A 23,819-nucleotide genomic window follows, 5' to 3' on the forward strand; every position below is an offset into this window, starting at 1 on the left:
TGTGTGAGGAATAAGAGCTCCAGACACAACTACATTAGCAACAAAACTTGTAGTCATTAGAGTTGTGGTTTTTTTAAACTCAGAATTGTTCAGGTTCAAATCTCATGAAGGAACTCATTAACTATGTGTGAAAGTAGGTTACATGCATTAATATATAAATATGATTAAGTGTGAGGTTTGGTGTATTTTTTTTTTTTTTAAGCTTACTCATGTCTTCTCCTCAGGCTTTCAAGATGTAAAGAACCAAAAATACAGTTCTTGCATGGCACATTAGGAAACACATTTGTATTACCTACCTTTGCAGAGCCTAATTTTTACTTGCTGTCTGTCTCTCTTCTTTTTATCACTCCAGGATCTCTCTCTTAGTCCAGCTGGTCTTCACATTGGGTAGGATTGGTCAGGTAGGTTGCCAATGGTGGAGCATTGTGTTTCCAGCCAAGGAAACACAGTGGCTTTTTTTGGAGTTGAAATTAATCTCCACCTTGTGCCTAGTCTGTGCAGCTCCCATTTATTTTGTGTGTTGGTTTTTCAAAGAAAATCAGTTTAGGCCTCTATATAAACAGTTATTGCAGGAGACACAAGCATTTCCTGCCCCTGTACTTTAAGGGTGGCTGATTCCAAAGCTCTGGTACCACAAGCTGCTACAGTCTCCAAATGCCAATTGATTCAGATTGCTCTCATTTGAAAAATTCCAATATAAAGCTCAGAAAAATCCATTAAGTACTTTCAGAAGTAAAACTTGGAATAAAAACAATCGTTTACGTGAAACTTGAAGTGAAGCAGTGGAAGTATGAGTTGCTGTGGTGTTTGCAGTGTCTGGCTGTCTCATTATGTGCTGTGGCTGTGGGCAAGTTGGTGGGCGAGTTCAGAAGCTGTAGGGTTTGCATGAATGCCTAGTTTAGGGTGTGAGTAGGAAAATAAGTAGGCATGGACTTTGAGGGGGTGGTTGGGTGTGAGCAGTCTGTGTGTGCTGAAGGATTTGTGCAGCCACGGAGAGAGGAGCGTTACCTGTTTTTTAGTTTTGCATGGAAGCTCTTTGGCTGACTGGTTATGAGTAGGACACTTGTAAATTATAGTGATGTGTTTTCTCACTAGTTATTTGGCAACTGGATTATCCATGCAGCTCAAAGATAGCAGCTTCAGTGGTGAGAGAAAAAAAGGCATGAAGGGGCACAGAAACACATTGGAAGTGTTATTGGTGTCATGGGTCCCACCTGATTGTCTGATCCATTGGCTGCTGCAAGTACAGAAAAATAAAAAAGGCCTGTTGCATTTTCAAATTTTCAGTCTGTGGGACCAGTAAGAATTTTAATTTTTGTAGTAGTTTCATTCTTGAAGTTTTGCCTCAACTGCTTAATGCCAAGTGGTTTGTAGCTCTCTCAGGCCAGTGAGGTCTGGAGCAGTTGTGTGAATTCCTACAGAATTCCTTTATGTGTACAGGTTTATCTAACCCCTCTGTGTGCCCCTGGAGCAAATCCTGCCATTTACAAAGCACAGAAGTCTCCCTGCATATCTCTAACATCTTGTGGTATGTTCCTGAGCCTGAGAAAAGGAGGGTTCCTCAGGAAGAAACTGCCACAGGACAAAGTGTGGTTTGGCTCAAGGTGATGCTGCTGTGCATCCCAGAGCAGTTATATTCAAGCCAGGTTAGCTCTTGGTTTTCTCTTCTGTATAAATCAGCCAGAAACCTGCCCTTTTTTTGGTAGCACTCTTTGTCCTGGTGATTGCCTTAGTGTAGATCCATTGCCCTGGTTTAATTAATTTCGTTTGAGAGCTCGGTGTAAATTACACTGGGGTGTGAGGGCTTTTCCCTGAGCAAACCATGCTTGCACTAGTAAGTTTGGCCTGAGCTGTGGCATAGATCCACCAACCTTTTATAGGATAGATTTGGTCCAAGCATTCCTGGTATCCTCAGCAGTAGCAGCAGATGTTCCCATCTGAACAGATCTGTCACTGTCTGGCATGAGTCGTTCCTGGCCAGCTGAAACTTGCAACTCTTTATATTTTGCTCACCTACTGTCTGCTTGCCTGGATCACAGGGAGCACGTGGGAACTACCTCAACAAAGAGGATATTTAAGCCCATATTCTTAGACAAATTTAATGTTGTTACGCAGGGATTGTGCTGCTGCATTACAAATTGAATTAAGACGTTTTTGTTACCTCAGCAAGTTTTGTCTTTGATTTTCACACATCTGCGTGAGCAGATTACAGATGGCTGTATGTGTTCTATACTGTTCCCCAAGGCTTTCCAAATTCAGTAATGGATCAGTAATCATATTTAAATCTTTTTTTCAGAGGAGCATAATATAACTAAACAAGAATGTAAATGTAAGGTTAAGTTCATATTATTTTAATGTACTTATAAATAGCTGTACTGCTTGTAAATGGGTTTTGGTCAGAAATAACCTGACAGCCTTTGCATCCTTGCACTTGTCCTGTTCAGCCTTCTGACATCCCTAAAACACTGCAGACCTTGCAAGACCCTGCACAGCCATGGGCAATGCTGAAATAGATTTCCATGGAGGTGTGGGGGGACGTGGCCCCCATCACTGACCTCCTGCCCTTTCCTCTGTGTGCTGGCACTTGAAGCATTTGCAGCTGTCACGAGGGGAGCCTGCTGAGACTCCATCCCTGTGTGAGTGTGTCTGGGAGCATCTGTGAGTGCTGGTGTGGGAGGTGGGCTGGGATGTCCCTCCTGCACCCTGGAGGTGCCACTGGGCACTTCTTGTTATACCTGTTGGACAATGAATATAGAGCAAGGTCAAGTAGGAGCCAACACATGCCAGGAGCTTCTGCTGCTTATTTCCTGGTACCTGTTTGTTTTTTACTGACATTTATAGAGATCTTTTATAGTGTTTTAAAACTTTAATTTGGGATGAATGTTGAAGTCAGGAAGACAAATGGCAGCTGGAGCTGGGAGCTGTTTGGTTGTCAGAATGCCGTGCTCCCAAGTTCTGCTTTAGCCAAATCATGCTGTAATTGTGCCAGGGCTTGTTCCCTCTTCACTGGGTGTGCAGGGTGGTGTTGTGGTAACTGCACTGTAAAGGAGGGCTCTAAAGCCATTGTTGTCTTCAAGGTTTCTTTTGAGAAGTTTGTTTCTGGCAGTCTCCTGGGAGCTTTGGAGGCTGCCCTGGCAGTAGGAAGTCAGGAACAGATCAGGCCAGAATTTGCTTCCAGACTTTTTTTTTTTTTTTAAATTTGACATAGTTTTGTTTTGGTTTTGATTAAAAAAATTACATTGAAATGCTACCTATTATGTTTTAGTGGTAGCTGGGTTGTAAAGTCTCTGTGACTTTGAGAGGCAATAAATCAAAATAGTTGCCTTGGCCAGAAACTCTGTGCCTGGCACGACTCAGAAGTGCCTACATGCATGTTATGTTTGGATAAGTAGTTGAGGGGCAACAGTGATAAAGGTATGTTAAAAGTTTATGGTTTAAAAAGGGATTTAGAAGTCACTATACCAGGCTTGAATGGGGAGTTGTTAATTATATTCCTGCTCCAACAAGCCCCTAGAGATCGCCTGAAGGGAAGAAGCCATAAGGCTCTTACCCAGCCCAAAATAGTAAAAAAAATACAGTTGGGCTGCTGCTACACGTCAGGCAGAGGGAGAACTGGGAATCAGAGCATCTTGTTTACCCAGGAGAACTAGAGATGAAATTTCTTGTCCTTTCTTTGTACCTGGAGACGCGCAGCTCATCTGCGTGCCTGACGTAAGAGGCGAGCTGGGATGGAAGGTGTGGCAGGATGGGGCTGCTTGGGATGTCTGGGTAATTTATACTCTGTAGGTTGCCTTTGCACTTGTATTAATTGCCTTGTTTGACAAAACTTTTCTTATTAAAAGAACCTTTTTTATTCTTGGTTTTTTTTCCCCTTGATTTACAGTGTATTTTGTGGCTGGAACAGAGCTGATGTGTCTGGAGCTGATGAGTCAGAAATGCTTCACTTGTGTTTTGGTTTTCTTGGTGGTGTTCTCTTTTAATTCTTTGAACCTGTTTTGTTTGTGTTGGTCTTGTCTGCAGTTACTAAAGGAACTTTTTTCTGGTGTGGATTGGCAAATATGAACAGTAATGAATGGTTTGAAAGGATTTGTTTCCTCACTCTGTTCAGACTCTTATTCTGAATATTGTACAGAAGTTTCTCTGTGTGCTGGTACTGAGTACCAATGTAGTGCTACCCATGCACAGGGGAGTCTCCACTCCTGTCTTTGCCTCTCATATTTTATGTTTGCCATGGCTTAATATGTCCAAAAAATCAAAATAAATCACTGCTTATGCACAGCCCTGAAAGTCCTTGTCCCTATCAAGGAAGTATGTCCTTAATACCATGTGGTTGGTGGCTGGTTTATGTCCTCAGGCATGTTGGTTTACATCCCCTGGACAGCGTGGGCTGCCTGGTGCAGCTCTTGTTTATGGACATGAGAAGTGCTCTGTGTTGGAGGCTCCTGTGCTGATGAAATCCATGCTCCTGGTTCCTTTTTCCTCTTGGCTGTGGCATTGCTTTCTGTGAAAATCTTGCAGATCTGTGTTTTCCAGCTCTGGGCATATCCAGAATTCCAGTGCTTCCCTCAGCTGGATTCCAAACATCTTCTAGCTGTTCCACAACACTACTCATGCACTTATAATTTTGTCCATTTGACTTCATACTTGCCATCAATTATGAAAATCTTTCTCCAACTCTGTTGCTTATTGCTCCCATGTGCTGTAAGGATAAGTGAGGTGTAAAAACCTGGTTAATCCAAGTTTTCCCAGCAGATCTGTTGGTGTTTGTTAAATAATAATATTTTCAGGAATAAAGTTAAATTAATTAAATAATAATAATACAGGACTATTTGGGTTATTAGACACATGCTGCACAGCATTGCATTTCTTAAATATATTTAACAACAAATTTAGCAGCATGGGTACTGTATAACACTGTACATGTTTCTTCTAAAAAAACATTTTAAACAAGTTTAAAAGTGGAGTTGCAAATTTAGCATCATGGGTACTGTATAACATTGTACATGTTTCTTCTAAAAAAAACATTTTAAACAAGTTTAAAAGTGGAGTTAATCTGAAAGAAGACATATTGCAAGTAAGACACTCTTCATTTCTTGACTTAAAACTCTATTTCAAAAATGTCTTTCCTTGTTTTTCTGAGGAAGTCCTGATTCCAAACTGCTACCTAAAAAGTGTGACTCTGCTGGGAATCATCAGTTCAGTGAGTGGACTTGAGTGTCGAGTGGAGCAGAAGAAAACCAAACCCAAACCACCTTTCTAAACCCAGCAGGTGTTTCTGTCACAGGTGAACAGCAACTGCTGAACCAGGTGTGCTCCACCACATCAGAGATGAGCCTGAGCTGTGCTTTGTGCCATGCACAGGGTGCAGAACCACAGCAGCTGATCTGCATTGCTTGTGTTCGACTTGTTTGTAAGCTCAGCTGGTGCAGTTGCTTGGTTGTTTCCTGTGCTGGCTAAAGAAAACCAAAGTGAGATGAAACATCAGGTCCTTGGTGCTGCTGAGAACTGCCAGGGTCCGTCCTTGGGCACAGTTTGTTGAGTGTGTGTTCTGTCTACTTAGGGCTAACTCACATGTTTAGGCAAGACACTCTGGTTGAGGGTAGATTTCCAATTTAGATTACAATCTAGCTCTGGATGAGCTCAGTGTAATCAGGGTAATTTCAGATTTTCGTGGTAAACAAGCTCTTAATTGAGCAAAGCCCATGAGCCCTGTACCTGTCCCCTGTGCTGCTGTTGAAGGAATTGCCTTGTTCCTTTTCTTATGGAAAGGGATGAAGCCACATTTGTGCCTGACTTAAACTTTTCAATAGTTGAAAAAATTAAGTTATATGTCATAGTTTTTGTTTCTCTTAAAGCAAACAAAGCAACTTTTGCAAGATTTTGTGCTGAGCTGTTAAATGGACTCCTTTGCCTTGAGATCTGTAGTTGTAGTTAGAGATAATCTTAAGGAGAGAGACATAGGAGAGGCATAGCCAAAGTCTTCTGAGAGCTGGCACCCTTTGCAGGGTGTGGTGAAGACTGACTTTTATGTGTGGTGCTAAAGGCCAGGGTGCGACCTCAAAGGAAACCTTCTGATTTGGTTGTAAAATGTCTTTTTGGAGGGTGGCAGTGGGTGGAGTGAATTGCTGCATCATGTTTTTATGTCTGACCTGTTTAATAATGTGATTATTAAGGAGTTTTTTTGCACGTAGAAAGACCAGCCTTTATGGGAGAAAACGTTGCAGGGATAAAGGCAGACAAATGAAAAACTTCACCATTGAAATGGTCAGTCCTAACTAGAACTTAATTAGGTTTGCCATGGAAAGCTTGTACTTGAAAGACTAAAACCTACATAAGGAAACCCAGACCAGGAGACTAAATGGACTTTATATTTGCATCAAAAGCAGATTTTTTTTTTGTTTTCTCGTTAGTGATGCAAAATCTCCAAGTACTCACTTGTCATTTTTGGGACTGAGTCATCCTTGTGAGCATGTTTTAGGTTTGGTGCATGTCTTTGCTAGAACAATTTGTTGGAGGTCCAACTTCATTTTAAAATGCTGATGCTCTCTGGAGAAGGCCAAAACACTGGTGCAGGTAAAGAATAATTCATCAAACCCCAATTTTATTGCCCTTCGGTTTCGAAGGACAGCTTTGCTACTCAAATATTACAGTTTGCTAGTGTGGCAATACTGGCAAAGCATGTTTAGACCAGCCCTTAATGGCTAATCTGGAGCAAAATCATTAATTTGGGAAGACAGCTCCTTTCCAAAAGACAAGTGTCTCCCTCTTGTCTGGTTCCTGACACCCTGCAGTGTAAATAGGTCAGTGAACTGCGTTTGCACCGTGGTGACGTGAGAGCAGGTAAAAGTTTTGTGTTGCAAAGCATCAAACCCAAAACGTCTGTCTCTTGTTTCCCAGATTTTTTGATGGCTGTTCACTGTAAATATCAACAACCTGCTTGTGGTGAGTGTGGTCTGGAGCATTCTGGTAGGCACAGTCTTTGCAGACAGGTGTTTTCTTTATTTGTTGAGGTTGCAATATACCAGCACGCTGAGGATTAAAGCTTTCCAGGAGTTGTGCTCTTGTTCTCTGTATAACTTATGTGACCATTACAAAAACACATCAGTTGTCTTTTCTTAGTAGTTTACAGATAAGGCAGAGATTTCAAAGATGAAAATATTCCCACAAAATTATGTCTGACTCAGGAAAGCAAGTGGTGGTGGTGATGGTCAAGTTCTTAACTTGAATTTTCATTTTGTTTGTTGTTTTGTCTAGTTGATTATTTAAAAGAGATTAGTCCCCTCCTATAAAGTTTCAACTGTAAAAAGTAAGAAAACCAAGTTTTCAGGCACATGGATTTTTGTTTTTCAATCTGCTTCTTATAAATCTTAACTGTCCCACAACAGTGATTTCACAGGTATTGGCTGTAAGGTCAGAAGTATTGGGTGTCCTTTGATTTGTTTTGCTCTTTTAAAATAACAGTAAGTTAGAAGTTCCATCCTAATTTTAACAAGAACTGTGGACAGTCTTAATTTACCTGTTGTTTTGCTTTTTGCTTGTGGGTTTGTTTTTTTTTTTATTATTTGAACCTGTTTGATGTCATTAGTGGTAAATTGTTGTTCCTAGCAGTATCAACACCACTTCTTGGGCCTGTGTTTTCATTTTGAGGATTCACCTTGCTTATACTGCTTCCCTATACAGAAGAGGTACTGGAATTTTTATCCTCATTCTGCCTCATGCAGAGCGTTTCAGATGACTCATTAGGATTGTATTCCTTAAGTGATGTGGAACAGCAGATTCTAAATTTGTCACACAGACAACATCAAAACACAACATCAACCCATTTGTTCTTATGCCACTGGCTCAAGGTGTTGTGTGTGCCAGCAGTTTTCCTGACGAGGCACAAGATGCTGGGATGGATGTTGAGAACAGTTTTATATTACTGGAAGCAATTTCAACTTACAATCATGATCCTAATTAAAAAATGGAAATTATTATTTTAAAACGTGTATGGAGTCAAGTTGCTCAAAATTAAATTACTTGAGAAAACAGGATGAAGAAGTTGCCTTGTTTCATTTCCTCCAGCTCTGTCTTGCCTGTGCTCTGCTCCCAACTCATGGGGCTTTTGGTTGTCTGGGAGGGTTGTTTCCTTCTAGATCTCCATGTTCTGGTCTTCCATCTGAATTAAGGAAGACTGAAGCAGCCTTTTCAGCTGTGGTTTGGCAGCTTGGAGTGCTTTTAAAGTAATTAGAAATGTTGTCCGCAGTAGGAAGCTGTCACATGCCTGTGTTAGAAGCAGCTGTGCTGCAGCTGGCCCATCTCTGCACCTTGGGCTGCTGGTTGCCACTTCCAGCTCTCACAGGCTGAATAAATCACCCTGAGGAAGAGCGTGGCAGAAAGAAGGCATCCTCCTTCTGGGATGCTGACAGATTGCTGCTTAAGCATAGCTGGTAACTTACTTTCTAAAGGGAAATTTGAGAGAGCACAAGGGTTAAGTATTTCTCCATGTGCTGCCCATTGTCTTTCTGAACTGGGAACAAATATGTTTGGAAACTTTCTCGTTCTGTCTCTGGTGTTATGACAGGGATGCCCAGGCCTCAGTTTGCGGGTGAGGTGTGGGTGCAGGTCACAGCTGGTGCTGGGTGATGCAAGAGGAGAGGTGGCTCCTTGCCCTCTGCTTGCACACCTCCTACTTTTCTCTCCTCCTTCAGCTTTCTTTTCATTTGGACTCATTATTTTTTTTTCTTAAACTTTTCCAGCCCCAAACCTGGTTATAATATGTCCTTGCATCATATTTTTCCTCCCCTCTTCCAACAGCCAGTAGCTGTCCTGCAGTTTTGATGTAAGTGACAAGGAGTACATCCAGCTGTCTTTGGGAATTGCTCTCTTGGCATAGCTCAGAAGTACTTGTACTGAAATAAATAACCTTATATTTTATTAACCAACAAATTAAAATAATGTGACAGATGCATCACTATTGCTTCCCATGACAGGTGATATGAACAAAATTTAATCTGAACTAGGAAGGATTTGCATAAGGTGAATGTTTGCCTAGATACAAGTGTCTGTAACTTTGAAGTAATTTGATTTGTTCTCAAGGTTATTTTTCTGCTTTGGCTCCGTGTTTTTCCCTTGTGTTAGGGCCTAGGTCATTTCTTTTCAGCTCACGAGCTGTTGATGCCTGAAGAAGCACACAGCAGTTAGAGCATCTACCCTGATAAGACCCAAAAACTCTGAACAACAGTTTCTTGTTACCAGGAGGCGTCAGTGTAAAGTCCATGCAATAAGGTGATTTAGCTTGGGTGTGTACAGGTGATGCTAAGATGAAAGTTAGTGATAAATAGCATGAGTCCTTTCCCTAATCTCCCCATTAGTGCTGGCATCAACATGCTTATTATATGCCTTGGACCTGTTTTAAGCCCCTCAATATGTTGGACACCCCAGGTTCTGTGTAGATACTGCTGTGTATTTGATCATGACAGCTACTTACGGGTTCCTGACTCAGGTGAGATCAGGGATCACCCAACTGCTTTTTTCTGCTGAAGGAAGCAGAAACCTTGTGAACCTTGATACATTTTATGTTAAATTAAAAGAAAACACAGTTTCATCCTAGGAATCCAGAAGTGCCTTTTGTTGCAAAGCAAGAATCCCAGAACTCAAGTGGAGGTAGTTTGGATAGATTTGAAAATGTGTGTAAAGAAGCCCTTGCTCTGTTAGAAGTGTAAAGGCATGTTGCCCTGTGTGTATATGCTCTGTAGCTCGTTTGGAGCTTGTAGACATAGAAAAGGCACACTGCACATGGGCAAGGATGGCTCGGGCTGAGGTACACGTTGTGTGTTCTGCTGGAAATGTACATTTGGGGCAGGAATTTTCAGCTGACAGGCTGTAAATCAGTGCCTGCTCTTGCAGCATACGCTTTAATGGGAGTCACATAACTTTCCTAATCTCCTTCCAGGTGTTAGGAAAGAAACAATTTCCTAACCCACACCACGTTGTTGTTGTTGTTATTTGTATTGTAACTTGTGCCAGGTGCTGTACAGCCAGGGTGAGGCAGCTCCAGCCCTGGTGCATGGGCACTGCTATCTCGGGGTGTTCTGCAGAGTGGAAAAGGAATGTGAAGGCAACACCACAAGTATGATAAACTAGAGGGCTAAAATTACTGCCCTTATTCACACTTAAAAATAGCTCCTTACAGGCTAAGGTTTTATTTGATGTGAGTTACAGCTTAATTTGTGAGAAACTTAATTTATTCCGATATGAGTAAGTGAGGCAGAATCTGCCCTTAGCTAAGACCTATTTATGTATTTGCTTAGCATGAGTGTGGATAGCAGGAGGCTGGACACTTTCTGCTTAGCAAAGCCACAGCTTTTCACATTAAGCAACTGATTCTATCTAAGGATATATTCAAATGAATGTTAGAAAGTTTTAAAAGCTTTTATTTTAGTGTGCTGTGGTAGATGTAGGTCACTATATATACACAGAAGTAGGGAAACAAACTTTCTTGTCTTTATATAATGTATTCTTCATTGACCAAAATGTGGAAAAATATGTTAAAAACTGATCTTTTATTAGCTCTTGTGGCTGTTTGCACCAAATTGGTGGATGCTGCTCCCTTTTGAACACTTAAAGTTGTCTCTCCTGGAAGAAGTGTTTGCACTGACAGCTGGTGGAAAGCAAAGTGTCTGCTGTGCTATTATTACTTCCTCACCTTTCCCCCTAGTCTCCACCATGCTATTCACAGGCACATCACAGTGCTCCTGGTATGTTTAAAGAAATGGCTTGTAAGTGAAGTGTCCACTGATGTAGATGAATATTTAAAGCTCTGCCGAGCAGCACATGGGCTGTTCTGTGCAAGTGTGAGTGCATGGCTTGGTTACAGCCAGGCACAGCATTAGGCTGAAAACATCATGAACTACACAAAATGGTAATGCAATCCAAATGTTTGTGCTGCCAGTAAATATTCTGATCACATCTGCTAACTCTAATTATTTCTTTCTTGGTAAAAAAAGTTTTGGTTTTGTTTTGCTTTGGATTTTTTTCCACCTTTATCAAAGCAAATTCTTGTGTTTCATCTGTCAGCAGAGCTGCTCTTCTGTTGGAAGGTCTGAATGAAGTTTTTGAATGCTTGTGATGAATGAGCTGGGATAAAACATTGGCTCTTTGATGGCCTGGGTAGTTTGCAAGGCTGACAGATTCGTTCAGTTTGGAAATGTGATGAGCAGTATCAGAGGCCATACCTACGTGCTAATTCAAGGGACAGTTTTTCCATCACATTGAAAGGTTTTAACATCTCTGTTGCAGCTCAGGACATCCGTATTCTAAGATCTCAGATTCTTCAGAAACTAACAGCAACCAGTGCCCAGATTTTGAACTTTGCTCTTTTCCTTTTCTCTTCTCTTAGAACAAAATTGAATTACAATCCTCCAAAGGATGATGGTTCAACATACAAGATTGAACTCGAAGGGATATCTGTTGATATCATGAAAGAGATACTAGACTACATCTTCAGTGGGCAGGTATGGTATTAAAAACCCCTAAACCTCACTTGGACTATTTGGCAAAATAACTTGAGTTTTAACACTGCTGTCCTGAAAGATGTTTAAAACTTTGTCATAGAGCTTCTGCAGAGTGGGACTGTGCATGTGAAGTAGAGCAGTAGGCTCTGCAGGAGTTGTCTCCTGTTCTTGTGTAGCAGGCAAGGACTTTACAATTTAGAGTCAATGTCAAACCCTTGTATTAAAATTGGTGGCTACCTTCAGTAACCTGCTTTAAAACAGGCAGTGTTTGTTATCTGTGACAGAGGACTGCTTTGGTAGCCACAGAGATGGAGACCCCATTACTGGGGATTACAGTACACCAGGCAGCTTCCCTCCCTCCCCCTTGTGCCCACCTCTCTGGCCTCTTGTCAGATCTGCCTGCCAGGAGCCTTAGCAGGAATTAAAGTTGGTGTGTCCAGTTTATTTGGAACCAGAATAAGATTGGTGAACAAGTTTAGCTTTCAGCAGAAAAAGAAAAGGAAGATTTGGCTTGAAATTCATTCCTGCATGTATGTTTAAAAAAATTATTTATTTATTACAGCAAAACTCATTTTAGGTTCCTGGATGAGATGAGCAATTTTATGGTTGGTTACTTCATGAATTTATCAAAATTTCTGCTCCACACCTTCTGTCAAGCAAATGCCTTTCCAACCCTGCGTTAATTAATTAATGGTTAGCAGTCATATCAGTTTCTCCTGATTCTTACACTGGCATTAATACTCCATTTTTCAGCCACTGAGAATGAGTGTAATGAATGCGGGCATGTCATGGAACAAATGAGTGATAGTAGCTATAACTTCTAAATTAATTCTTGCAGATCAGGCTAAATGAAGAAACTATCCAAGATGTGGTACAGGCAGCTGATCTCCTGCTGCTTACAGACTTAAAAACTCTCTGCTGTGAGTTTTTAGAAGGTTGCATAGCTGCTGAGAACTGTATTGGTATTCGGGACTTTGCACTGCACTATTGTTTGCATCATGTTCACTACCTTGCCTCAGAGTATCTGGAAACTCACTTTCGAGATGTCAGCAGCACAGAGGAATTCTTGGAACTGACTCCTCAAAAACTGAAAGAAGTGCTGTCCATGGAAAAGCTCAATGTTGGAAACGAAAGATACGTCTTTGAAGCGGTGATTAGGTGGATTTCTCATGATTCAGAATCCAGAAAGGTCAGGACATCCAAATGTTTATGTTTTGAACGTGTCACAAATTGGAGTGTTCATTCTAATCAGTGGGAGCTTGAAATAGATCTGTTTCTTTCAGGACTAATCTTATAGAATTTATTGAATTTTGCCTGAAATGCAGACCACAGCATTGCAGTAAAAGGGTGAAAGCTGTGTGGATGGTATATTATCTGCTGCCTTCATTATTTAATAGGCATTAAGAAAAAAAAGCACCATTTTGACATTTGATGATATAATCTTGTTTAGATGATGGGAGAGCAAGCAGCATGTTTATAGAGAAACTTGGAGGACTTGATGCATTTTCTTACTAACGCTCTCTTGTATAGTTTATTCCTTGCCAGTATCAAAAACTCTCAAGTATTTGCTAAGCACAGGAGCATCTGCATGTGCGGGTGGCTGCGTGCTGGGGGTGACTTTGTGTCCGTGCTGCCTCCCCAGGTCCACATGAAGGATGTGATGTCGGCAGTGTGGGTGTCGGGGCTGGACGCGGCGTACCTGCGCGAGCAGATGATGAGCGAGCCGCTGGTGCGCGAGATCGTCAAGGAGTGCAACAACATCCCCCTGACACCCCCGCAGCAGGGAGAGGCCATGCTGGCCTCCTTCAAGCCCCGGGGCTACTCCGAGTGCATCGTGACTGTTGGGGGGGAAGAGAGAGTGTAAGTGTGCAGTGGAATGACAGCTGGTCCCGGTGCAGGCACTCACCACTCTGAAAACACACAGTACAGAGAATCTGTGCACCTATTGCTTGTTGCTCTCATTTGAGTTTGTTTTAGGTTGGTCAGACACACCTAAAATACCTTTGGGGGTGATTCAGCAATAAATAGTTATTTTGTTTCTGACCTTCAACATGTAGTAAACTTTGAGTAGTGTTGTTTGTTCAGTAAGTGTTGGCTTGATTTTTTTTTTTTTAAACTGAATAGTCTTAAACACAGAATAATTTCTGATGATCTGAAAAGCATCTCTAACAAAACTTAGGAGTAAGGAACATGTGCTTTAAACTGTTTTGTTTATAACAGATGTGGTTCCAAAATAAAAGGGTCATTATTGGTGCATCTGAGATAAGGTAAAAATTCCTGTTCCACACAATAATCCCGTTCTTTATTTGAGTACCCCCTGCAGCAAAAGGGAGGGTTCAGTCCTGTTTAAATAAATTAAGCATTTAGATGTTAGCTCTTTATAGAAGCATAGTAAACCACCAGATAACATTTTGCATGTCAGTTTGTGAATCACTTTACTCAGACATTACTAATACTCTCCATCAGTTCTTCTTAGCTCGTTCAAAGTTCATAAAAAAGGTAATAGGCAGATACAGTAGGAATGAAGTGAATCAGCTTTTTATGTCTCCAAGTCTGTACAAACTCAATTTACATGTTTGGTTTGGGGGTCTTCTCCTTACCAGGGAAATGCCACGTGATGAATAGACACGAAAACAAGAACACGCCATCTTTGGACACGAGGTGTTAACAGTGAACTCGTAAAACTCTGTCTTTGTCTCTCTGTTTCTGTCTGTTCCCTCCCCTCCCTGTGTTCAGATCACGGAAACCAACCTCAGTGATGCGGTGTATGTGTCCTCTTTATGATCCCAATAGACAGCTCTGGATTGAACTTGCTCCTATGAGTATTCCAAGGATCAATCATGGAGTATTGTCAGCAGGTAAAGGGGAACTTCATCTTTGTAAAGTCAATGTTATGAAAACTTACCAGTGCCTCAAAATCTGAGATACAGCTTATAATAGCATATTTTTTTCAAGACTGACTGCACTGGGGTTATTTCATGCTTCCCCTTTGTCTGCCCAAAACTGTACTTGATTTTGTGAAAATCCCTGTCATCTGAGTGTCTTAAAATCACTATTCCTGCAATATTTTGTGGGAATCTGCTACATCTGTCTCTCCAGGAGTATTTAATGTTTTAAGTAAATTCTAGTTGCTGCATCACTGAATATGTTGAAGGGTATCTGCAGGGGCAGACTTGAGTCAGATGTAAGTATGTGTTTTACCTTCTCCAGTCCAGAGTCTGACCTGTGACTGGTCTGGATCTCTTGGTGAATTCCAGAATGCAGCTCACCAGTCATGTTGTTTTGCTCAGTGTGCAGGTGTGAGTCCTCTTCTTGAGAGTCCTGTTCTTAAGATCATATTACATTTTGTTTTACAGAAGGATTTTTATTTGTGCTTGGTGGTCAGGATGAAAACAAGGGAACGCTAAGCTCTGGAGAGAAATATGATCCAGACACCAATTCATGGAGTTCCTTACCACCAATGCATGAGGCAAGATCTCTATCTAACTGTTGGGATTTAAGTTTTTACTTTGGCAAAATGTTCCTTTTCTTCTGCAAAATTTATTCTGAATCTCCAGTCGCTTGCATCTTACACATTCAAAATCATGCTGCAGACTGACTTCTGTTTATATCCTGTTGTTCTTGTGGTCTGATGCTGACTGCTGGATCTGGAAAAACTAAACAATTGGTGAAGAGCTAACTGTAAGATGAACTACAAAATTTCAGGAATTTCATAATGAATCAGTCCTATAGTATACTTAATGTTCTGCGTATACTGGCCTTCTAAAACAAGAGACCTCTCAGATGGACAAAGGGATCGGACTGTGCAGAAAAGATGGACAGAGGACTGGCCAACATACAGAACTTGGCTTGCACAGACATATTTAGGTTTGGTTTGAGTTAATGCTTCCTTCTTCATAATTACATTCCATCAAAAAGTAACAGTTTGTTATTTGTAAACATATATCCTTAATACACCTGTGTTTTTATCTTTGTAAGTCAGCACAGGGTGTTTATTAAGAACTTGTTTACCACAGGATTTTCCTCTTTGCAATCTCTGGTTGACAGAGGCATGTAGATTTGACTGCAATTTTAGTTATGATGCATTAAATGCTATGCCTGTGATATGTTTGCTGTGAGACTGAGGGGTAGCTGGGCTCATACATACAAAACAGAAGAGCTGCCTTTGCACAGAGAATGGGTCCAGGCTTTGCTGCTAAAGAGACCTGAAAGCAACAGCTTCATTGTGGAGACCACCACTATGGGAACTGAAATATGGCCAAGCTCTGTTCTTAGATTTTTCTGTGGTCTCTTTGGCTTCTGCTACTCTGCTTTTTTTTTTATTTTTTCCCTTTTGATGCCCTTTGTTTTGTTTAGTTGATTAAATTAATAATCTTATGCTTATGAAGTTTAGGACTTCACCATTTAAAAAAAAAAAGACAAAACAAAAGCCAGGCATAATACCAATAGCACTTTGCAGACAGATACTCTGAAAAATAAGATTGTGTTCATTTATTCACAATGGCAGTCATGTTTTTCAATGTTGACTTTATTGATGTTCCTTAGGCACGACATAATTTTGGTGTGGTAGAGATTGATGGGATTCTGTATATTCTGGGAGGTGAGGATGGTGAAAGGGAGCTGATCTCTATGGAGAGCTATGATATTTATAGCCGGACCTGGACCAAGCAGCCAGACTTGACCATGGTTAGAAAGGTAAAAACTACATCTTATATTATTGTGTTGCTTTTGTTAAATAGTCAGTGCAGATATATGTATGTGTATAGATATCTATATGTATAAAAATACGTATTTAAGCTTTTGCTTCAAGTAGAAGCTGTAGCAAATAGTCTCAAAATGAAATGAGAGTGAGCACCTTCTTCTCTCTTTATACACCAAATAAAACTGTGGCTGAGCATTTTTATGCCTTGCATTGTTTGACATGGGGTATAGGCAACCCAAGCGCCTCTGTGTGTGGATAGACAGCTTTGAGCTCTCAATACTGTGCATTTGTGTGTCATTTCAGATATAATTTTCTTTTTTTTCCCCACAAGATTGGCTGCTATGCAGCTATGAAGAAGAAAATCTATGCAATGGGTGGAGGCTCCTATGGAAAACTCTTTGAATCTGTGGAGTGTTATGACCCCAGGACTCAGCAGTGGACAGCAATCTGTCCTCTCAAAGAGAGGAGGTGAGGGAAAATGGAAGTGGGGGGACTAGACTGCTTTTCCAACCCTCTGATGGGAGCAAAGTGTCCTTTTTCTGATGAATCTGTGAAGATGGCCTATGAATCTCACCAGGTCTTTCTGAGTCGTGGTGGCCTGTCGTTAACATGTGGCTGAGTAAAGACAAGCATCCAAGCAATAAATACAAATGTTGTAGAAATAGCCCTGATGTTGCAAGCACCAGTTCCCTGATGCAAAATGAAAGCTAGAAATTATAGTTCAATTGTAACTTCAGAATATTTTTAGAGAGAAATATTTTTACTGTGGGGTTTTTTTTTGTGATCTGAATTAGGTGCTTACAATTAATATCCGTGACTCATCTTGTTGGTTATTTAAGGCATCTGTGTGTATAAATAAATAAAAAGAGTAAAAGATGAAGAAAGTTCAGAGGGGTATGCAAAAGGGTTTTGATACATGGCATTAATATTTTTTCCTTGTTTGGATTTTCAGATTTGGGGCAGTGGCCTGTGGAGTTGCCTCTGAGCTTTATGTATTTGGTGGGGTCAGAAGTCGTGACGACAGCCAAGCCAGTGAGATGGTGACATGCAAATCAGAATTTTATCACGATGAGTTTAAAAGGTAACTGGCTGCAGCTCTAAACACAGAAAATAACTTGCCATCCAGTCATCTGCCTGCTCCCTCACCCCTTGTTCCTGCACTCTGAATCACAGGAGGTCTGTGCCATGTGTCTGTTGCTCATTTCACTTTTTGTCACCCAGTCTGGCTGTTACTGAAGGCCCACCCACCCCACTTTTCCCTCTAACATGCCAAATCTAAATTCCTGGAGCCACCATGTGGGTCTTGAGTGCCCCTGGACAGGAGAAGCACTTTGGTCACACAGGGACTTTGTGGCTCTTCCCCTGCACTCTGCAATTTCCCCAAGTGCAGAGTCCTGCTGCCCCCACCCCTACTCGTGCCCACAGCTGAGTGCTCATTACAGGTCCTTTCCAACCTAAATGATGCCATGGTTCTATGGAGGAATGTATGTACAGGGATATTTCTTCATGATCCAATCCTGTCTTCAAAGATTTGCAGCTTAGGGAATTCCTAAACTAGAGATAAGAAATTTGATGCATTTCTGTTCCAAGCATTGGTGGCAACAACTTAGGCTTTTGCCACAGGAAGGACACTCTGGATGTTAGACATCCCACAGGCACCTCACCACACTGCATGTCTCATCTCCTTCTGTTTGTTTTGAATTTGCTTCCAATTACTTCATTTCTTATCTCTTGGTTCTGGTAGTGGAATCCACCTTACTATATGTGGTAACCATTTAAAATGTTACCTTACATTGAATTTTTTGTTTAGTCACCTTGTTCTCCAGTCATAACTTACAAGCTTGGTTCCTCCAGTGACTTTTTTCTTGCATATAACTGTAAATTGAATTATTCTTCTTTCATAAATTAAATTTTAGAAAGACTTTGTGGTCAGATGTTTCAAGGCTTGTTGACAAGTGAAGGAGATTAGCATGTCTTTATTAGAAGATCAAGACTGATTTATGACAGTGACCTGTATAAAAGGACACAAAAATAGAACAGTAGATATAAATTCATTATATAATTTTCTTGCAAGATATGGTTGTAAAGAGACTTTAATTTCTGTATGAAGAGGTCTTGTCTGTTGTTCAAAGTGATGTCTAAACTAGCTATAATCAAATGAAGCTGAAGAAAAACATTCTTTAAATTGGTTAAAAGAAGCAGACAGATCAGAGGGGCTGTTGCTGCTGATGCTCCCTTAGCGTTTGCTAGCCTTCTGGAGGCTGGGGAAATGGTAGAAGTTTATTAATGTTTTGCAAGAGGTCTTTGAAAGGGAAGGAAGGAAGGAACTTTGAACTGTGGAAGGAAGTGCTCCCCTCTCTCCTACTTGCTGTTTTCAGCTGATTTACTTGAAATATTTCCAGCCTGATTCTGTTCTTCAGAAGGTTGTAGCTCATGATTCCTCAGCAGTGGCTGCAAACCTGTTTCACTGGTAGATGCAGGCTGAGCTTCCATGAAGTGGAATTTGGGGAGCTGGGTGCTGCAGGTGAGGCCGTGGTGCCACCTGCTGACTGCAGCACCCACACCTGGCATGGCTTTGTGTCTTTGCTTGGTGGCATCCCCCAGGCCTTGCAGGGTCCCAGTGGAACAGTGACAAAACTGCAGCTGCCCCGGTGCTGGCTGTGTGGTGTGAGGGCTGTGCTGGCACGGGGCAGGGGAGGCAGCAGAGCTGACTGATGGAGCTGATGGAGGAGGCACGTGGGGAGGGCAGCTGAGATACCAGACTTTGCCTTTCTGCTCTGCCACTGCCCACTCTGAGCTCAGAAATTTAACTCAGCATGAACCTGCAGGCAGGAAACAGGTTTGGGGTGTTTCTGTGGAGACCAGGGACCAGGGAAGGCTGGGATGGTGGCAGCTGCTGCCTGGAGATAGTGCTCCCAGGATTTGGAAGGCTCCAGCTCAGCCCAGGGGTGCTGTAGCCAGAAGAGGGTGCAGTGTCTCTGTGTTATGTTCCAGCACTCACCTCCAGGGTCAGTTATCCCAGGTTTCACTACCCTGAGATCTGTGTAGAAGATCAATTCTAGCAGTCTCAAACCAAAATGCACAGTGACTTTTTAAAAAGTTACTTGTCAATGTTGCCTACTTGTAATGAGTTGTGGGCTTTTCCAGCTGTTTTTAAGTAAGTGGAGAACTCCATTGTGTTCACTTTCTCTGTGGATGCAGAGAACTCTCTGGACTGTGAGTTCAGCTGTGGGATGTTGCTGGTTCTGGGGTACGTGCAGCAGTGCACACCTGTGTCATCTGCACAAATTTCCATGTGTGCCTCATTGCCAGAGCACAGGCTCGAGCATCATGCCAGGCACCCAGAGCCTGAGTGCTTGAGTTACAGGTTTAACTCCAGAGTGAATGTCTAAGGATGTACTCACATCAGTATATAAACATATTAATTCATGTAAGCTGCCATAATTCTGGCTTGAATTGGATTAAAGGACTGGACTTGTTTAATATTGTTTACTTTGACAATAACTTACTCCAAAATAGCTCACAGTGCAGAGTCTCAAAGTTGTTATTCTTAACCATGACGCAGACTTTTCAGAGACTGGGGATCTGCTGAGATCTTCACACTAGCAAAAAAATAAACATTAGGACTCCTGTTAAGCTGTGCTGTATAAACAAGTAATAGAATAAATGAAGTGAGACAAAATAGTAGCATCCACATGAAATGTGAACAGGGTATTGTAGGAAATAATTCTCATACTTGAAGTGCTGCTGTAACTGAGATTTTTCAATTAATAAATGTTTTGTCGGGCTGTCTTTAGAGTCATGTGCATGAGGGGATTTAAGTGAACCCAAAGACAGAAAAAGCTGTATGTCAGACTGCAGGGTTTTTGCAGGATGTAGATTTTTTTTCAAAGGCTATATATTGAGCTTTGTGTGCATTGTATCCTGTTTTTTTAAATATCGATCAAGCTAAAAACAGATTTAATGCATGTGAAAATGGAAGATGGAAATGTGAAGGTATCCTTCACTCTGATCCAGTGTTGGTCTACTCCATAAAAAGCAGGAAGTCTTAAATACATAATCAAGACCTTGATGGGTCACACTTTCTATCAGAGTCCATAATTTATAACACACTTTTTGCATCACGAAGGTGAGTGGAGAATTGGATGATGTCTGTACACACTCAGGTTTTTTCTTTTCAATGTGGATGGTTGGAAATATTTAATACAGCCCAAACTGACTTCAGGATTCTTTGCAAGATCTGCTGGTGTATGGCCACTGCTGCCTTCCCCTGGTGGTCTGTAAGTGGGGTAGGATTTCTTCCTTCTTCTCATGATTCAAGAAAGAACTATGAAAATGTGCAGGTAGTAAGGGGGATAAAAGTGAGAGAGAATTTTCAGAAGCAGTACTTCGGTAAAATATCCTTTACAATGTTCTTTTTGCTACTGGCACATCATGGAAATAAGGAAGAGCTTTCAGCAGCATATAACTAGTGAACTAAATAGTCTTGTAACATAGTATATGAAATTAGCAACATTCTTCCAGTGTGCAGGAATTTCATTAAAAGCAAGTGCTTATGCAAATGTAATGAGAACACTGATTGATAGCACTGTCAGATGAGAGGAACATGGATTTTCATTCATTTCCAAGCTTCCTTTCTCAGCTAGGGTGATCTTGAGGTGACGTGTCTGGAATATGTTGGCTGTGTATCACATTTTTATTTACTTCCCACTTGGAAATAAAGCAGTTACCCCCATCCCACTCGTTAACTACAGCAGTGTGGACGGATCATTTTGTTTGTCTCACTTTAAGACTGAAAGAAATGAGGATTCCTTCCCTTCTATTTTTAAATTGGTGGAAGCCTGTTCCAGTTTCAGAGCCATCACTTCTGCCCCTGGTTGCAGCAGGACTTGCCTTCCCCCTGCTCCTCTTGGACTCGGTTTGAGTGGAGCCATCCCAGGGAAGTACGCAAGCGTTCTGTTCCAAGGACTGTTTTCAGATTCCTGAAGATTGTGAATTTTTGGTCATGGTGTTTTTTCCATACTGTTCAAACAGCAGGCACAACCCACATTAAGCTGGAGCTTAGTCAAATTCTGATGAAACGTGACCCCTTGCCCTTCCTGTCTTTGTTCCTTCCTAGTTTTAACGGCTAAAGCTGCTGTGAGTGTTCCTGAAAAGTGCTGCCTGTTTTTTAAAGCATACATGTTGAGAAAGCCTGAGGATGAATTTTCACAAGCAGCTACAGAAACTTTGATACTGTGCTTTGGTGATGCACAGTAGGAAAATGCTTGGGTCTCACCCTGTGGGTTTAGGTTTTTCTGTTTAAACCCCAAAACCCAGAGAATCTAGTACAGATAAACTCCTGATTTGAGTCTTTTTCCCTTCCTTAACCTGGTCCTATAGTTAGAACTTAAATAAAATAAAAAAAAAAAAAATCCAGTCTTCCTTCCTGCATTTCTCTGCTGCTTACTCAGTTTTCAGAATTCTAGGTCACTTGCTGCTAAAAAGCAATGAAAATACTGTGCCCTCCTTCTATGGTAAGGGAAGGAAGCTAATGAAATATGGTGTAAGTTGTTTTGATGTGTGAGAGTTTCTGAACCAGTGTAGAGAACTTCTCCTTTTCTCTCCTTAGTTCATCCGTCCTCCTCTGTGACAGCTACAAACCGTTTCCTTGCTTTGCGCAGAATGTTAATCCTTCAATGTACAGCACAGACAAAATAATGGACAGCCAATCCTTTCATTTGCCCTTTAAAAATTGATTTCTGTCTCCAAGATAATTGATATGGAGCAGCATCTCCTTCAGTGCCAGAAGAGCGGTTTACTTCTGAATCAGGTGTTCAGATGATGCAGAATTTTCTAAAGATCAGCAGTATCTGGGAGGGCATTTTCTAACTTTTTTCTTCAAATTAAACTGGTATGGCCATGAAAATATATGGGATGGTTTTTAAATGTTTCTCAGATCTTCATGTTCTCTGTAAATTATTTAATAAAAAGTGTAGGAACAGTCCCCTAAAATGGCCTTGATTTGTACATGTCAGGGTCTGTATATGGTAACTGTGACAGCATCTGCAAAGCTGCAGGAGCATTTTGTAGGAATTTGTTTCAAAACCACAGAGGATGCTGATAACTCTTGCAACCTCTTTATAAACCAGCATCCCATGTGGATGAGGAGTACATCCCCACCTGTTTTCCAAAGGCTTTAACAAGGAAAACTGCTTTTCACTTGTTGGAAAGATCAGGCTGATGTATTGTTGAAATGAGCCTGAGCTTACAGTGAACACAGGGGAGCTGTAGGATTACTGTAGGAGCTGGAAAGGGATTGAAAAGAGCCTGATATGAGATTGGAAAGGTCTGTGGCAATTCCAGATAATGGACATTTCTTTTCCAAATTCCATTACCACTTTGATTTCCAGTCTTCTGTCCCTTGTTTGAAATTAAGCATTGCCAAGTGCTGCAGTCTTCATAGCAGGCAAGGATTTGTTGTCCCTGATAAAGCACTATTAAAGAAGTTGAAGAATTATATGGGGGAGACACTGTTTAATAGTAAGGTTCTGCTATAGCAATTTGTTTTTTTCCCTTACTATGGATCATTAAAACTTATATGTGTTTATTTTAAAGACAGTTTAAAGACTGTTTTTAAGACAAAGCTGCCTAAAATTTTCTCTGTAGGGAAGATTGACTGGCATAGCTGTTGTTGGCTGTCTAACATGCCTGTTCTCTTCCAGAAGGTCACACTATGTGGCTGCAAGAAGAATTTATTATAGGTAGATTACACAGATGAGTGGAGCAATTCTGAAATTGAGCAACTTCAGGATACAGCAGTACTAGCTGCTTTTTCTGGCTGGGAGAAATCAGGACTATCCCAAACTATAATGTTGCCTTTACATCACAAATTAATATGTACACTCTGCTTTTGAGTCAAAGATTACAGCTGCAAAAAGACTCAGGATTATTTTTTTTAAAATGTGCTCACTAAAAATCAAATCCTGTTTTTCAATTGTTATTTTTACAGGTGGATTTATCTAAATGACCAGAACCTATGTATCCCAACTAGCTCTTCTTTTGTGTATGGAGCTGTGCCCATCGGAGCCAGCATATATGTGATTGGAGATCTCGATACAGGTCAGAACCAGGGCTAAAAACCTCGTTATGCACATTTCCTTCCCATATTTTAAATACTTGGTACTGATGAGACTGAACATTTTTAAGAGGCTGGGACACTGTTCTGTCACTGTGGGTCAGGGGGATTATGCTGGACATACAGAAACACACAGGTTGGTTTTGGACCTTCAGTAACAAGTTCAGTGCCATGAGCATTGGCTTGATTTGGTTGATTAGTTTGAAGACCACAAGAGATCAAGACTAAGAGTGTCTTACTGCTTTTATCTAAATGTAAGAAGACCTGTTAGTGCCTGAGGTGTAGCTCCTCCTGTCTTTGCAGTGGGAAACAGGCAATTCTGCATCCTAGGGACATTGTCTAGTGGTTCACAAGGATGTGACAGTGACTCTTGGCTCTCAATCCCAACTAAATAGATGTGTGCTATCATACATACTCAGTTTACAGCTGCCAGCATCTGGCCACGCTCTGTAAAAGAGATTTGGAAGACTTTTGTGACCATGTGTACATATATGATTGTGTAGCA

At 41.2% G+C, this 23,819-nt stretch overlaps 1 protein-coding gene across 4 annotated transcripts in view; it reads left to right on the top strand.

The window, feature by feature from the left end:
* Positions 1–23,819, top strand: part of GAN (gigaxonin) — a 33,499-nt gene that overhangs the window by 2,344 nt on the left and 7,336 nt on the right. For 3 of the 4 annotated variants that reach the window (XR_005952389.1, XR_005952388.1, XM_041400821.1), the window contains exons 2-10: positions 11,381–11,495; positions 12,334–12,684; positions 13,138–13,355; positions 14,232–14,353; positions 14,852–14,964; positions 16,041–16,190; positions 16,529–16,665; positions 17,150–17,278; positions 23,189–23,298. Coding sequence is in view for 2 of the 4 variants with exons in the window: in XM_041400821.1 (XP_041256755.1) it covers positions 11,381–11,495; positions 12,334–12,684; positions 13,138–13,355; positions 14,232–14,353; positions 14,852–14,964; positions 16,041–16,190; positions 16,529–16,665; positions 17,150–17,278; positions 23,189–23,298 (1,445 nt within the window). In the remaining 2 variants the exon portion in view is untranslated. The remainder of the gene's footprint in view (positions 1–11,380; positions 11,496–12,333; positions 12,685–13,137; positions 13,356–14,231; positions 14,354–14,851; positions 14,965–16,040; positions 16,191–16,528; positions 16,666–17,149; positions 17,279–23,188; positions 23,299–23,819) is intronic. The other variant, XM_041400822.1, reaches the window with a different exon arrangement.

Source organism: Onychostruthus taczanowskii, unplaced genomic scaffold, assembly GCF_017590055.1.
Source record: "Onychostruthus taczanowskii isolate IOZ18803 unplaced genomic scaffold, ASM1759005v1 scaffold18, whole genome shotgun sequence".
Taxonomy (NCBI): Eukaryota; Metazoa; Chordata; class Aves; order Passeriformes; family Passeridae; genus Onychostruthus; species Onychostruthus taczanowskii.